At 41.2% G+C, this 13,480-nt stretch overlaps 1 protein-coding gene across 1 annotated transcript in view; it reads left to right on the forward strand.

The window, feature by feature from the left end:
- Positions 1-1,940: 1,940 nt before the first annotated feature.
- FAM193B (family with sequence similarity 193 member B) overlaps positions 1,941-13,480 on the forward strand; it is a 41,252-nt gene continuing 29,712 nt past the window's right edge. Inside the window, exon 1 of the mRNA XM_051979031.1 lies at positions 1,941-2,219. Coding sequence (XP_051834991.1) covers positions 1,956-2,219 — 264 coding nt within the window. The 5' untranslated portion in view covers positions 1,941-1,955. The remainder of the gene's footprint in view (positions 2,220-13,480) is intronic.

The raw sequence follows: 13,480 nt of genomic DNA on the forward strand, positions 1-13,480 counted from the left end.
AGGGACTTACATTGAATGGGATTGGGAATATGAATTTGGAGGCTATTGCAATAGTCCAGGCAAGAGATGATAAAGGTCAGTACTACAGTGATGGCAAATTAAGAGAAAGGGATGGATCTGAGCCACGCTGTGGGGAGTAGTAAGGACAAAATTTTGTAAGTGATTTTGTGTTGAGGTCCTGAGTAACTAGGTGAGGGTGGCAGAAAAAAGCCTGAAGTACAGATAAGATTACTCCCTAAGGCAAGCAGGGAAGGGCACCAATGGGGATCAGTTCAACCTGGTAGTCCCACTATCTGTGGTCATGGGCAGCCCCACCTTGTAATATCCAGTCAGAAATCCAAGTTATGCCAAACTCTCCAGGTTAAATTTCTCCTATAAATGTGTCCATGGTCCACACAATCTTTGCTGAATCCCTATTTGGGTTAGCCTGCATTCTGCTTTCTGGCGTCTTTCTTCTCACCTCTCCCCCATACCTCATAGTATCTAAATATATACTCTCCCAAATCTGGTGTCTGTTGTTTCTATTCATTTTGTCTGTAATCTCTTCTCCTAAATAAACTTATCTTTTGGCAAAGAGAGTGGTCACTGTGAATTCTGCCCATGGCTGAACCCAACATTCGGTACCTACATCAATCTCTTCATTTGGTGCTAAACTTCAAATACATCAATTGGCTATGTGGAGTGAGAGTGAAGACTTGAGAATGAAAACAAGATTGTAGAGCTACTAGAAAGATTTTTACAGAAATATAGGGAAGAAGGGTTGCAGTAGGAGTGAATTGTTTGTTTTGTTTTCAAGAAAGATGATAAATTTTGACTATGTAGCATTTGAGACACTTATAGGCCATGTAATTTGAAATCCGCAACAGGCCCGTTGAATGAAACTCGGGAGGGAGGCTAAATCTGTAAAAAGAGATGAGGAAGTCATTTGCATAGAAATGATCATTAAATTCGAGTTAACTAATGAGGTCATTAAATGAGAGAGTGTACAGAAAACTGAGGGCCAGGAACAGAATCTCGGGGTAACATCCAGTGATGATGATCCAGCAAAGGAGGCTGAGAATGAATCGTCAGACAGGTAAGAGGGGAATCAAGGAGAGCAATGTCCTCAAATCCAGAAAGGGAGTATCCAAAAGGAGTAGTTAATTCGTGTTTAATAATAATATAAATTTTTAAAAAATATTTCTTATATCGAAAAATTCTTCTTATATCTCACTGTCCTTTGGGCCTCAGTTTTGCTAATCCATAAGATGAAGGGAATGGAACTCGATCTCTATATTCCCTTCAAGCCCTAAGAATCAGCGATTCCTCTCTGGACTAAAACACTCCCCTGGCCCACAATTCATTCCTCGGCTTGCCTCTCCCTTAACCCCTCCACCCCCCAAACCTCGTTCTCTTCTTCCAAAGCCTCTCACGCTCACTTTTCCCCAAGAGCACATCCGTCTTCCTTCTCCCCTCAAACCCATATCTAGCCACCGCTCCCACTCTTGCCCTTCTCCCAAATTCTGTTTTCTTGTCAACATAAAACCTTAGCCCCCTCTTCCAACCCCTTCCTCCTCCAACCTCCAGTTCTCCTTTATCACTTTAGTCACCTTTCCGCGCCTCAGCCCGTCCCGCTCTTCATGGAAGCCCAGCAAGACCAGATAGGCAAGTTTCCCCCGCTGAGACAGTAGAGAGCGGCTCAAGGGCTTCCCCGAGTTCAGATCCAGAGGACCAGGGTAGTGCCCCGCCTCCTGCCCCGCCCCCAGCACGCCGATATCCTTGCCCTCACCCATCATGGCGGCCATTGCGGCTTCAGGGCTGGCGGAGGCGCTGGGCCTCCGTGACCTTTAACCTGCTGGCAGCGGGCGGAGGGGGGGGAGCCGCGGGCGCCGCCATATTGGCTGTTGTCCTGTCTCCGGGAGCGGCTGTGGCGGCGGGAGCGGCGGCAGCGGGAGCGGCGACCCAGGGCAGGCAGCATGACGCGGCGGCGGAACAAGCCCGGCGGCGGCGGCGGCGGCGGCGGCGGGGCCCGCAGGGAGCGGACCATCGGGCCACCCCCGCCCCCGCCACAGCCCGAGCCGCCCTGCCCAGCCGCGGGCGCGGGGCTCCCGGACGGAGAGGCTGCAGTGACGCTGGGCGGCTGCGAGGAGCCCGTGCGTCCCGGGCCCGAGCCGGGGCTGGAGCCGGAGCCGGAGCCCGAGCCCGAGCAGGAGCAGGAGGAGCAGGGCCCGGCCCCTGAGGTATGCTCTGGAGCGGCCGCCGCGGGCTGGCTGACGAGCGAGCGGGCGGGTCCCTCCCCTGCGGCCCCGCATCCCTGCCTGCAGCACGGACCGAGCAGGACCGGGCTGGGCAGGGCAGCGCCCCCCTGCAGGTGGCCCCGCGGCGGGCTCAGCCTCTTCTCCTGGGCAGGGCTGCAGGGGCAAATCGAGCCGTGGTCCAGAGCCGCGGTCCTCCCCTTACCCCCTTCCCTGGCAGCTGCCCCACAGAGCAGGAGGGTGACCTTCCCTCTGCCTAGCAGCTCCCTTCACACACACCTCCCTCCCCGGCCGCCGCTGCCCCGAGAGAGTCCGGGAGGGAGCGCGAGTCCTCAGGTGCAGGGGTGCAAGATAACGAGGCTGGCTGCCCGCCCCTCCCTGGAACATGCCCAAGGGAGGTCCAGGGGACGATGACCTCCCCGGGCTGGGGGTGCACAGTCCCACACCCAGTGCTTTGCTAGCCAGCTGGCTTTTCACACTCTCACTGCCATCTGATCCTTGGATGGGGGTAGGGGGAGAAGGGAAGGAGGGAGCGGGAAGAAGTACCTCCTCTCTGCCTGAGTTCTCAGCCCCACGCCCAGGTTCAGAAGGCCAACTGGCTCTTTACTCGTCCCCCTCCTTGGCAGCTGATCCTGGGAAGGGGGGGAAATGAGAATCGCTTCTCTGCTGCCAGGGTCTAGGGCTGAACCACTGTTCAGGCCAGGGTCTAGGGCTCACCCTAGTGTTGAGGTGAATTAGCAAATTTGGTCAGGGGAAGGTAGGAGAAGTTGCCCCCCAAGAGGAGGTGGAAGAGGATTCTGACTTGCTATAATAGACCCCAATGCCTGGAATCTGGAGTTGAGGATGGAGGGTGAGGGAGGGAAGGAATGGGAGTTACAGTTGTGCCTGTTGATCCAGTGTTGGGCCTGCCCCTCAACAGATGCTTTCAGGCAAAGGAAATGAAATTCAGGGGCAAAGCGCTGGGTACCTTGTCAGTGCCTTTTCAGGTATTTGGGAGGCTGCGCTGCCTGTGCTACAGATTCTCCAGGAGAGACTTGAGAATCACAGGGACAGGAGACTTCCCCTCGGCTTGTTGTAACAAAGAATTCTGGAATTAACCTTGTGGAAGAGAGGTAGGCTGCAATCCGAAGGAGACTTGGAGGGCTGTGTGCACTGGATGAGGTGGGGTGGAACTACTTTTTGTACTGCAAGAGCCAAACATCTGTCAGCAGAGGAATATTTGATAGCTCTTTTTTCCTTTGAGGTTGGTGGGCCTGGGAGCAGGCAGAGTATGTCACCTTTGTTACTATAGCTAAAAGAACTATGCATGGAAAGATTGGGATTATTTTGGGGGGCTAATGAGAAATCAAAGATGGCTATGAGCTCTTCTCTGAAACCCATTTATCTTCCCGGCCTCTTTTAATTTTAAAATCATAAGCAGTTAAAACAATTTTTTCTTTGATTTTCTGCAAGTCCCCCAAAATAGATTCATGGTGACAGGAAAGTATTTTTTATAGAAATTCATTATGTATTTCAAGAATTTAAAGTGTTAGAATATCTGGCCTCGTCTGGCTTTTGTCAAAAATTATTAGGAGGTAGTTGCCTTGTAGTCCTCTTGGGAAATAAGTTCCCATTTCTCACAAACAGGCCTTTGTAGTGGCCTTAGCTATGAATGATTGATTCTGGATTCCCAGTTCTCCTAGTGATTGATTTCAGTCTTACTCAGATTGCATAACTTCTCTCCATCCCATGATAACCCATCTATCTTTCCACTTCTAAAAAATTAGGACACTGATATGACTGATGCTCAGGATGAGAGATTCATCCCATGTAAATTGGTTGGAGACCCTACCTGAGGCTTAATTGCCCTGCCTTCAGACAGAATATTGCCATGTGAACAATTGGTATGATGCTAAAACTTCTCTCTCTTCGTGATTTCTGCTGAGGCACAGAAGCCTAGTTTGGGGAGGCTGTTCTCTGATTAAAGCACACAGACAGAGAAGTACTATCATTCACCTGCTTTTTTTTCCACTTTCTCAGTGCTGTGCACAGGGCATAAAAGGAGGCCTTTGCCTGAGTGTATTAACCAGAAGCTTTGTAATAGTACTAAATACATTAAACTGTGGCAATTTTTTTTTAAGGGACAAGTAGTCTTTGTAACTAGCTATTTATACTGAGTCCTCTCTAGGAGTGGAAGCAAAGGGTTTGGTGGGGGTCTCTCCTAAGATCACCTCACTCCTAAGCCCCCATTACCAAGTTATTTTCAAATTACTATGCTAGCAACTACTCTCAGCTTACCTGAAAAGTTGGCATGGGCTTCCTTTGGTTCCCTCAAATTTGCACCCTAGGAATGCACTCTTGTGAGACTTGTCAAGACGAGGATTACAGAGCCATGAATCAGGAATGAGAAATGAGAAAAAGACTATTATTATTATTATTATTAGATCATCCTGGTCTTTCTCCTTAGGCCTCTGATCCCCTTGAGTATATCCTCCAGGGTTTTGCCCAGTCTAGTTTGAAATGACTCAAGAGACTAGGTTTTTCTTATTCTTCTAGATGAGACAATTCCCTAGACTCTCTTCTTATGCCATTCCCATTCACAGAGTAATCCGTACCTTGATAGTTTTAAAATCATCGCAGTAATGTTTTAAAAATTGTTTTATTGTTCTAAATTCCTTTCTGTGGAGTGTCCTCCTTAGATCTGAGCGTTTTCACCCACTTCTAACTTCCTTCTTAATGGATGACCAGGATCATAGATCTTTGAGCTAAAAGAGACTTAGAAATCATCTAACCCATAATTGCCTTATTTTGTAGATGAGAAAACAGATTCAGAGAGAAGTGATCTGCTTTTGGTGGCACAGTTACTTACTGAATGGCCAGAATTCAAACTCAACTCTTCTAATTTGAAATCTTATGTTCTTTCCACTAGCTAATTTTGTGTTCATTTCCATATTCAATGTGTAATCATATTATAGAGGAACCCTGAGGTTTTTATATGTGGAGGCTTATTTCTGTTCAGTTTCTATTTAGGATTTAATCTTTAGGTTAGAGATACAAATTCCATTAACTTGCCTTTTATTAGGTTTCTAACAGTTTGCTCTTACCTGAACACTTCCCCACAAAGCAAAGAGCCTCAGAAGAAACTGTATCGTTTGCTTCTACTAGAAAGCATGTTAAAATTTTTTTTTCAAAAGATTAGCCTCCTGAAATCAGGCTTCTATTTGGAAACTGTTGCCTGTAAATAAATAGAAGCATACTAGGGACTAAATGCTCCTTACTCCCACCTTAGTGAAGAATTTCTTCTGGGTATAGAAATGGTTATAGAAAAGTCAAGGAATTCACCTGTCTCAGGGAATAAAGGGATACTACAGTATTTGTATCTTTTGTTTGTAATGGAGTGAAATGGAAATAATAATGTAGCTAGCTCATATTTTAAAAGTATTTTCCCTGTGAGCTAATCAGTTCAAGTATCACCCTCATTTTAAAAACACAGAAACTCATAACAGTGAAATGATTTGATAGGAAGTATAGTAAAGTTAGGATTTGAACCTAGGGTTTTTCTGACCAGTTTAGCATGCATTCCCCTAGATTGCTGTTTGAATTTGGAGTCAGAGTAAATGGATTTAAATCCTGGAACTTACTGCCTTGTGTGATCTTTGGCCCCCATTGTCATATTTGTCAAATAAAGGGAATTGGAACCATATGATCCTTTTCTGCTTGAAATCCTATGACCCTGTTATTTTAGCATGAGTTGCAGGTATTCTATCATCTTAAGAACTCTTAATTTCCCTTTCCCCCTCCTCCAATTCTTGTAGTGCAGTTGGCTGTTACTTATCAGTTAATTCTTAAATCTTTCCTACTTCAAGCCTTTAGCATTCAAATTCTCTCTGTAATTTTTCCTTTCCAGGGTGTACTAGTTTTGATAAGCTCTTGAGATGTGACAAGTCTGTACCTTTTATAGCCAAAATATTCTTTGCTCTGGTGGAAATAGAAAATGGAGACATGGGAGTGAGTGTATGACTTATTTGTCCTCAAAGAAGACCAGTGACATCAGGAGGGTGATGTCTTGACTTGTGAGTGAATTGGATTTAAGTGAGGCAGAGCTGAGCAAAGTTATGGAGCTAAGATGCATATCTTTTGCATAGATACCTTTGGCCACAAATAATTCCTGCACTGGAAGCTCCAAGTGACATTAACTCATTTCTTCTAGGGCTGAAATGCTCCTCTGCTCGACTAAGCATTGTATTGTAAAAGTGTGATAGCAGTGCCCTCTTTAGTTCAAATGATGGCAACCCCCTAAAGTTTCTTAGTTACAGATTTACTGAATCCTGAAAATAGGATGTTAGCTGTGGAGATAGGGAACCTTCTTTAAACAAGATTGGGTAGGTCTGTCTTTCTTGCTAGAAAGCTATGTAATATTGATTATTGGAAATAGATTTGCTTAAGTTCTTTTTCAAAAGCTTTAGTTGTCATTGCTAATGAATTGGCAATGTACTTGTTGCAGATTCTCCACATGTTGACTTGTACTGAATTGTCTTGTCCCCTAGAGCTGATTTGGCAGCTTCAATAGGAATGTTGGTTTGGCTTGTGTAGGCAGTTATGGGAAAGGCCAAAGGGTGTTGAAGTTTTATTTTATTTTATTTTATTTTTTAGGATATAGATCAGTAATGGTTATTTACAGTTTTCATTGGAAAAATTTAAATGCCTCAATACTTTTAATTACTTTGAGGCTCAATACATCCCAGCTGCTAGAGCACCATGATACCCTGCGGTTTCATGTTGGTATTGAATATTTTTGCCTGGTCTTACCTGCAGAAGTACACATCATTTTTCTTTTTCTTGAGTGTTTGATTTCACTATCATGAGAAATTGGAAAAAAAGAGTCTGCAACCAAACAATGTTAACTGCTATGGACAATAAAGGAAACTTGCCTGGTGGGTTCTCAGCAGCCATTAAGACTATTGTAGGTGGATTCTGCTTCTTGCAGAATGGAAGATGGAGATGGAAAATGCAGGGAGAGGAGGGGAAGATGGACATCAGAAAGTCTGCTTATCCTCTGTATGGGCAGTCCAAATATATTCAGCTCTCTCTGGGCTTTTCAGAGTATAAAGGTAGGTAGGCAGTGCAGTGGATAGATTCCTGGATCTGGAGTCAAGAAGACCCAAGTTCAACTCCAGCTCATAACACTTACTAGCTGTGTGATTGATCCTAAGTCAATCACTTAACTTCCATTGGCCTTAGTTTCCTCATCTGCAAAATGAGGGTGGTAATCTTGCTTATGAAGACCAAATGAGAATATTTGCAAAACATTTTTCAAACTTTAAAGCACTAGATAAATGCTAGCTGTCATCACTTTTTAGGATCTTCCTATGAACAGTCACTGGTCCTCGTCTGAGTCTTGCCTTGAATTTGGGAACCATTATCTCATCAGAATACATTTCTTTTATTACACTTTCTATAAAAGCTGGACAATTCTATTGATTTCTAAACTTTTGGTCTATTTTCTAGATCCAAAACACATTAGCTAAGTAAGACCTATTGTTTGTTTACTCCCTTCTTCAAGGAATGACTCAAATCATTTCCATTGATTAGTACATCACTAGATAAATCAGTACTCTGCTTTTTTTGCCTAGAGACTAGGACCAGAGAAATGGTTTGATGTTTTATTCTTCCATTACTTTCTAAGGGGGTATTTATTGATTGATACAGTTACTTGTGCTTAGCCAGACATTGAAGAGTCTTCAAAATCTTGTGGCAGAGTTGAGGATGGAGGTCCTCGGTGCTAGGAGATCATTTATTATTGCCATATCCATTTTTTTGTTTTGAAGAGATTACTCTTCATGTAGTTTACTCTGCAGTATGCTGGCAAGAAAATGGTGAATGTAGAATCCTTAGAAAGGAATGCTTCAAACTGCTGGTTGAATCATTCCAGTTGTTTTTGAAAGAAAACCTTGAAGCTATTGTCTATTGCTGGTGATAATATTTTGGGGAAATTTGGGAGTGCCTGAGAACCAAAAAATTTGCACAGAACCTTTTCAAGAAGAATTTTGACCCTATTGAAGAACCATTGGGTAGATACTGTGCATCTTGGATATGTCCTCAATAAGCAAATGCAGAATCTTGAGTCTAAAGAGACCTTGAAGCTAAAGCACTACAATCTTACATGCTGTTAGTAAGAACTAAATAAACCTCAGGATAGCTCTTAGCAACTTCCTGGGAATCAGAAAGGTTGTTATAGATCAGGGAGCTTGTCCAGGAGGGCTGAGATTTAGATCTTTGATTCATGACATAAGAAGGAATTTTAAAATTTGTTTTGAGTTTTTTTCCCTCCTTGGATTACTGATGTATTTTAAATATATCTATTCCCATTACCAGATGAGTAAGATTTCTGGTACTACCTAAAAGATAAGGAAATCAAATGATTGATGATTGTTCAAAGAGCAGAGGTGAGGATTGATTAGCCTAGTTCCAATTTCTGTTCTCACAGACAAACTGTAAGTTTTTGGGAAGATTATGGTTTTTACTTAGATTTTTGCAAGATACTGTTATAAGAACAAATTTAAAAGAAAAATAATTGTAAATGTAACATGGAGCTTTCCTTTTTTAGATCTTATTTTACCACAAACCAAACTCTGTGAATGAACCAGAGAACAAAGTGGATACATTGTCACCAACTTCCTGTGGTTCTGTAACATTTTCAGAAGGTATAAAAATGTCTCAATTTAGGAGTTGTTTCTCATGTGTCAGAGAATTGATGGAATATATTATATGGAATATTGGAAAACTGAAGAATATAAGCATAGCTGAAAGTTAATGGTCTTCAATATTGCAGCGCCTTTGAGCTGACTTTTCTGTGGCTTCTTATTCACTCTGGAATCTAGTACCGATAGGCTATGTCCTGGGGATGAGCTCTTGATCTTCTTGAGGACAGGGACAGTTTTTGCTTTGTCTTTGTATCTCTAGTGCTTAGTGCAGTGCTTGACACGTAAGTGCTTAATAAATTGTTGAATAATTGGTCTGTACAAAACTGGGTTGCATCTAGAGGTCTAGAAAATGTTTAATAGGTTAGGTTCAGTTTTCTCTGAGGTTCCTGATTTAGAGAGAGTTTTATTAGGGGATCAAAACAAGATGATCTTGGGACTTCTTGAGTAGACCTGAAGGTAAATCCCATCTTTTTTTTCCCACAAAAAATCAGTTGATTCTTTATGCTTGCCCATATCTAGCTAGATAGATGTTCAGAAAATTTCTGGACTGACCAGTTCAGGTTAGCATCCAGGTAAGGGGAAGAACTGTAGGGTAGACTGTACCATCATTTTCTGTCACAGACAATGGATGTTTGCGGCCTGTTTTGTACTTCTGAGACATTCGTACTCTTCATTGGTGAACCAGTGAGAACATGTTATATCTGTGTTCTCCATGAGTTTGAGGCTTATGCTTCTGAGTGAATAGGTTTCTAGGGAACCATACTGGAAGCAAGAAGAGAAAATGGTCCAGTCAGATAACCTTATGTCCCTACCATCTTGCCCATCTATACTTCCATCTCTAAGACATGATAGCATTGAAAACTGAAATATTTTTTGTGCATGCCATTGGGTTTTCAAAGGAGCAGTTTGTAATTGAAAGAAAATTGATCCTTGGCCTAGACTAGTGACATACTAGTGCTTGAAATGAAAGTTTCCCCACAGTCACTGGGAAGATGGGTTTTAAAACTTTTTAAAGATTAGAGGTGGGATTCAGAATTCATTGAAAAGGAGGGGAACTGGCAGTAACATGCTTCTTTTCCCTTATTGAGGCTATGATTATAACCAATATTACAACCAATCCCTGAAGTCAGGAGGACCTGAGTTCAAATCTGGTCTCAGACATTTAACACTTCCTAGCTGTATGATCCTGGGCAAGTCACTGAACCCCAGTTGCCTGAGCCAAAAATAGAAAGAAAGAAAGAAAAAAGAATAAGCTTGTTATCTGGCAGTGGTCCCTTCTGTTTTGATATGCCAGGATATTTGCCTTATGTCTCTGACAATTTTTCTGAATGACTTTTTGATAGATAACCACATATATATTGAATGGAAATTAGTTGCACTAACCCCTGTCATATTCCAGTTTATGGAAAGAAGAATGAATGATAGGAGCACTGATTGGTGAGAACGTGAGAACTAATTTTTAGGAACACTTGTTAAATGGATGGAGCACAAGACAAGATCATAAAGTTTAAAGCACTGTATGGACACTTCTCTGTTAAAGTCTTTTCTACATCATCAGATGATCTTGGAAGTGATCTTGGGTTCTTAAAGCTTATACCAGTAAAGTACAAGCCTTTGTAGGTCAGCTCAGTTTGGAAAGGCTTTGAATATGGTCCTTATTAGAAATCATCTGTTATCCATCTTAGTAAAGTTGAGACAGATTCATCATGAAGTTGGTCAGTAAAGTTGAGACAGACTCATCATGAGGTTGGTCACCAGGTAATTTTTTTTTTCTAGTCCCAGATACTCATAAAGTCTGTCTATTCAGGCAGAAAAAGTTTGTGATTTTTCTCAGGGGATAGAGCACCCATACTTTTGAAATCATGGATCTTTTAAAGTATTTGAAGTAAGGACCCTACAAACAATTGAAAATGTAGCCAAGATGGAACAGAATAAGTCATTAGGCTAAATCTTGGGTGAGAACTTGGGAGAAATCTTTGACCCATCTAACATTCACCAGAACCTAGATCAGTAGGTGGGATTGAGAGCTAACCTGTTCCTTGAACCTTGAATAATTGCAAAAAAGTCAGGAATTGGGAAATGGGAAAATGGGAAGCTGAAAAGGCAGATTTTTATTGATCGAAAAAATATTTAATGTTGTTTTTTGTTTTTTGTTTTTTGTTTTAAAAAAAAGTGAGGAACTGTGGGCACAATAACCTGGAGAAAATATGATTTTCCCTGAGAGCAACTAAAAGTGGGAAAATAGAGAAGATCCTAAGATGCATACCAAAGCAGCTGTCAACACTGGAAGAAATTCTGAAAGTAAAAACCAAATGAAGAAAAGTGCAATTGTCTAAGTAGATTGATGTGACTATACAAGGAATTCATTGACGAGTTTAGGTTTTTTTAAAAGACATGTACAGAAGGTGGAAGCAAGAGCAGGTAACTGAGAATGCATACAGAAGTCCTTTAAGAATATTAAGAATGTGGGGCAGCTAGGTGGTGTAGTGGCTAGAGCACTGGCCCTAAAGTCAGGAGGATCTGAGTTCAAATGTGAACTCTAATACTTGATAATAAATTAGCTATGTAACCCTGGGCCAGTCACTTAACCCCAATTGCCACCTCTCCTTCCCCCCTCCTAAAAAAAAGAATTTTAAGAATGTGAAAACCCAGAAAAAAAATGAATCTTTCAGTGAATGTTAAGAATAAAGAAGGGGGTGGGGTTGCTGAGGGCAAAAAGATCAGAAAAGGACTGGGGAATACTATTCAGGATAGGTGAAATCATGATAACAGGTTGTAGAGAAAAGGTAGAACTGTTCAAACTCTTTATTTTGCTTTTGTTTTTCTTCTAAGGACAGTGAACTTTAGATTAGGTATTATGGGGGAAAATAGTTGATAGGAATTTGAAACTCAAGAGGGAATTTGGTAAGAGAGCACCTAGGTGTCTTTATTGCTATCAGGAGCAGATGAACTATATTCCACGATACTTGAAAGGACTCGAATATGTGATTGATCTGGGAGTTATCACAGGATTTGAGGCAAGCAAAAGTTCTGGTTTTCAAGGAGGCTGGTGAGTTTATTATTGTTTTTTGTTTTGTTTTGTTTTTTTTTTGCCCACATGTGTATATTATATAAATTATGCCCATTTACCCAACATAATTTTTAAAATTATATTGATGTAATTTTTGCCTTAATTTCTGAATATGTACCAGCAATTCAGATCTCATAACAAATAATAAAAAAGAAAAAGGATAAATGCGAAGTTGAGCAGAACTAAAATCAACTGAGTTTGGCAATATACATATTGTTCCACACCCAGTCTAAATCCCTTCAAAGAAATTGGAGACAAATGTGTTTCTTCATCTACAATGTTTGATGAAATTTTTGGAAAAATTAGGCACTTCTAAAAACCAGAGTGTTTTGTTTATCATTTTATAGAAAAATGTAGGTTATGTGAAAACAAAAAATACCAATAAAACTAACCTTAGTTTCTTTTTTGATAATAAAATATTAGATCAAAGAAAGCCATAAGTATTATATACTTATATTTTAGCAAGGCATTTGACAGTCAAGTCCACCACCTTTTCCAATTTTTGGTTTAAAAAGAATGTGACTTTGAGGGGATAGCTAGATGGTGCAGTGGACAGAGCACCAGCCCTGAAGTCAGGAGGACCTGAGTTCAAATGTGACCTCAGACACTTAACACGTCCTAGCTGTGTGACCCTGGGCAAGTCACTTAACCCCAATTGCCTCAGGGGAAAAAAAGAGAATGTGACTTTGAATCCCAGTTTTTACTATCTATGTGATCTTGGACAGTCCATTTGACCTCCTAGAGACTCATTTTTCTCATCTATAAAATGAGGACATTAAAATAGGTGATCTCCAAAGTTCCCTACACGTTTATTATATATTATCGAAGTTTTAAACTATCTTTGGTAGGGGGTGAGGGGAGATGTTCTTACTGGTAATATAATTAGGCTAATATGGAACTACTTGAAAGTTGAAATAACTTTAATCTCATTTACCCAAAGAATGGTGATACAAAACCATTTAAAGAGAAGTCTTTAATGGAATACTGTAGGAATTTGTTCTTTGTCCTATTCAGCTCATTTGGATTGATGAAGTAGCCAAAGACCTAGCTAGACAATATCCAATTTGTGGGTGACAAAAAGTTAGAAAAAGCTAATGCATTATGTAACCTATGTTATGCATTGAATTAAAATCCAAAAATAACAGGTTAGAATAATGGGCTGATATAATAAGATGAAAATAAATAGGAATACCTATGAAATCGTACATTTGGAAGCAAAAAATCATTTATACCAAGTACAGTGCTGGGCATGTAGATAGAAACCATTTTTGTTTTTTGTTTTTTTTTAAGTAATAGATTTTTATTTTCAAAATATATGCAAAGATAGTTTTCAATATTCACCCTTGCAAAATCTTGTGTTCCAAATTTTTCCTCCACTCCCTCCCCTCAACAGCAGAGTGATCCAATATATGTTAAACCTGTACAGTAGAAACCATTTTTATGTGAAAAGGGCCTGGAGGTTATAGTGGACTGTAAGCTCAATATGAATAAAC

This window comes from Antechinus flavipes, chromosome 2, assembly GCF_016432865.1.
Source record: "Antechinus flavipes isolate AdamAnt ecotype Samford, QLD, Australia chromosome 2, AdamAnt_v2, whole genome shotgun sequence".
NCBI lineage: Eukaryota > Metazoa > Chordata > Mammalia > Dasyuromorphia > Dasyuridae > Antechinus > Antechinus flavipes.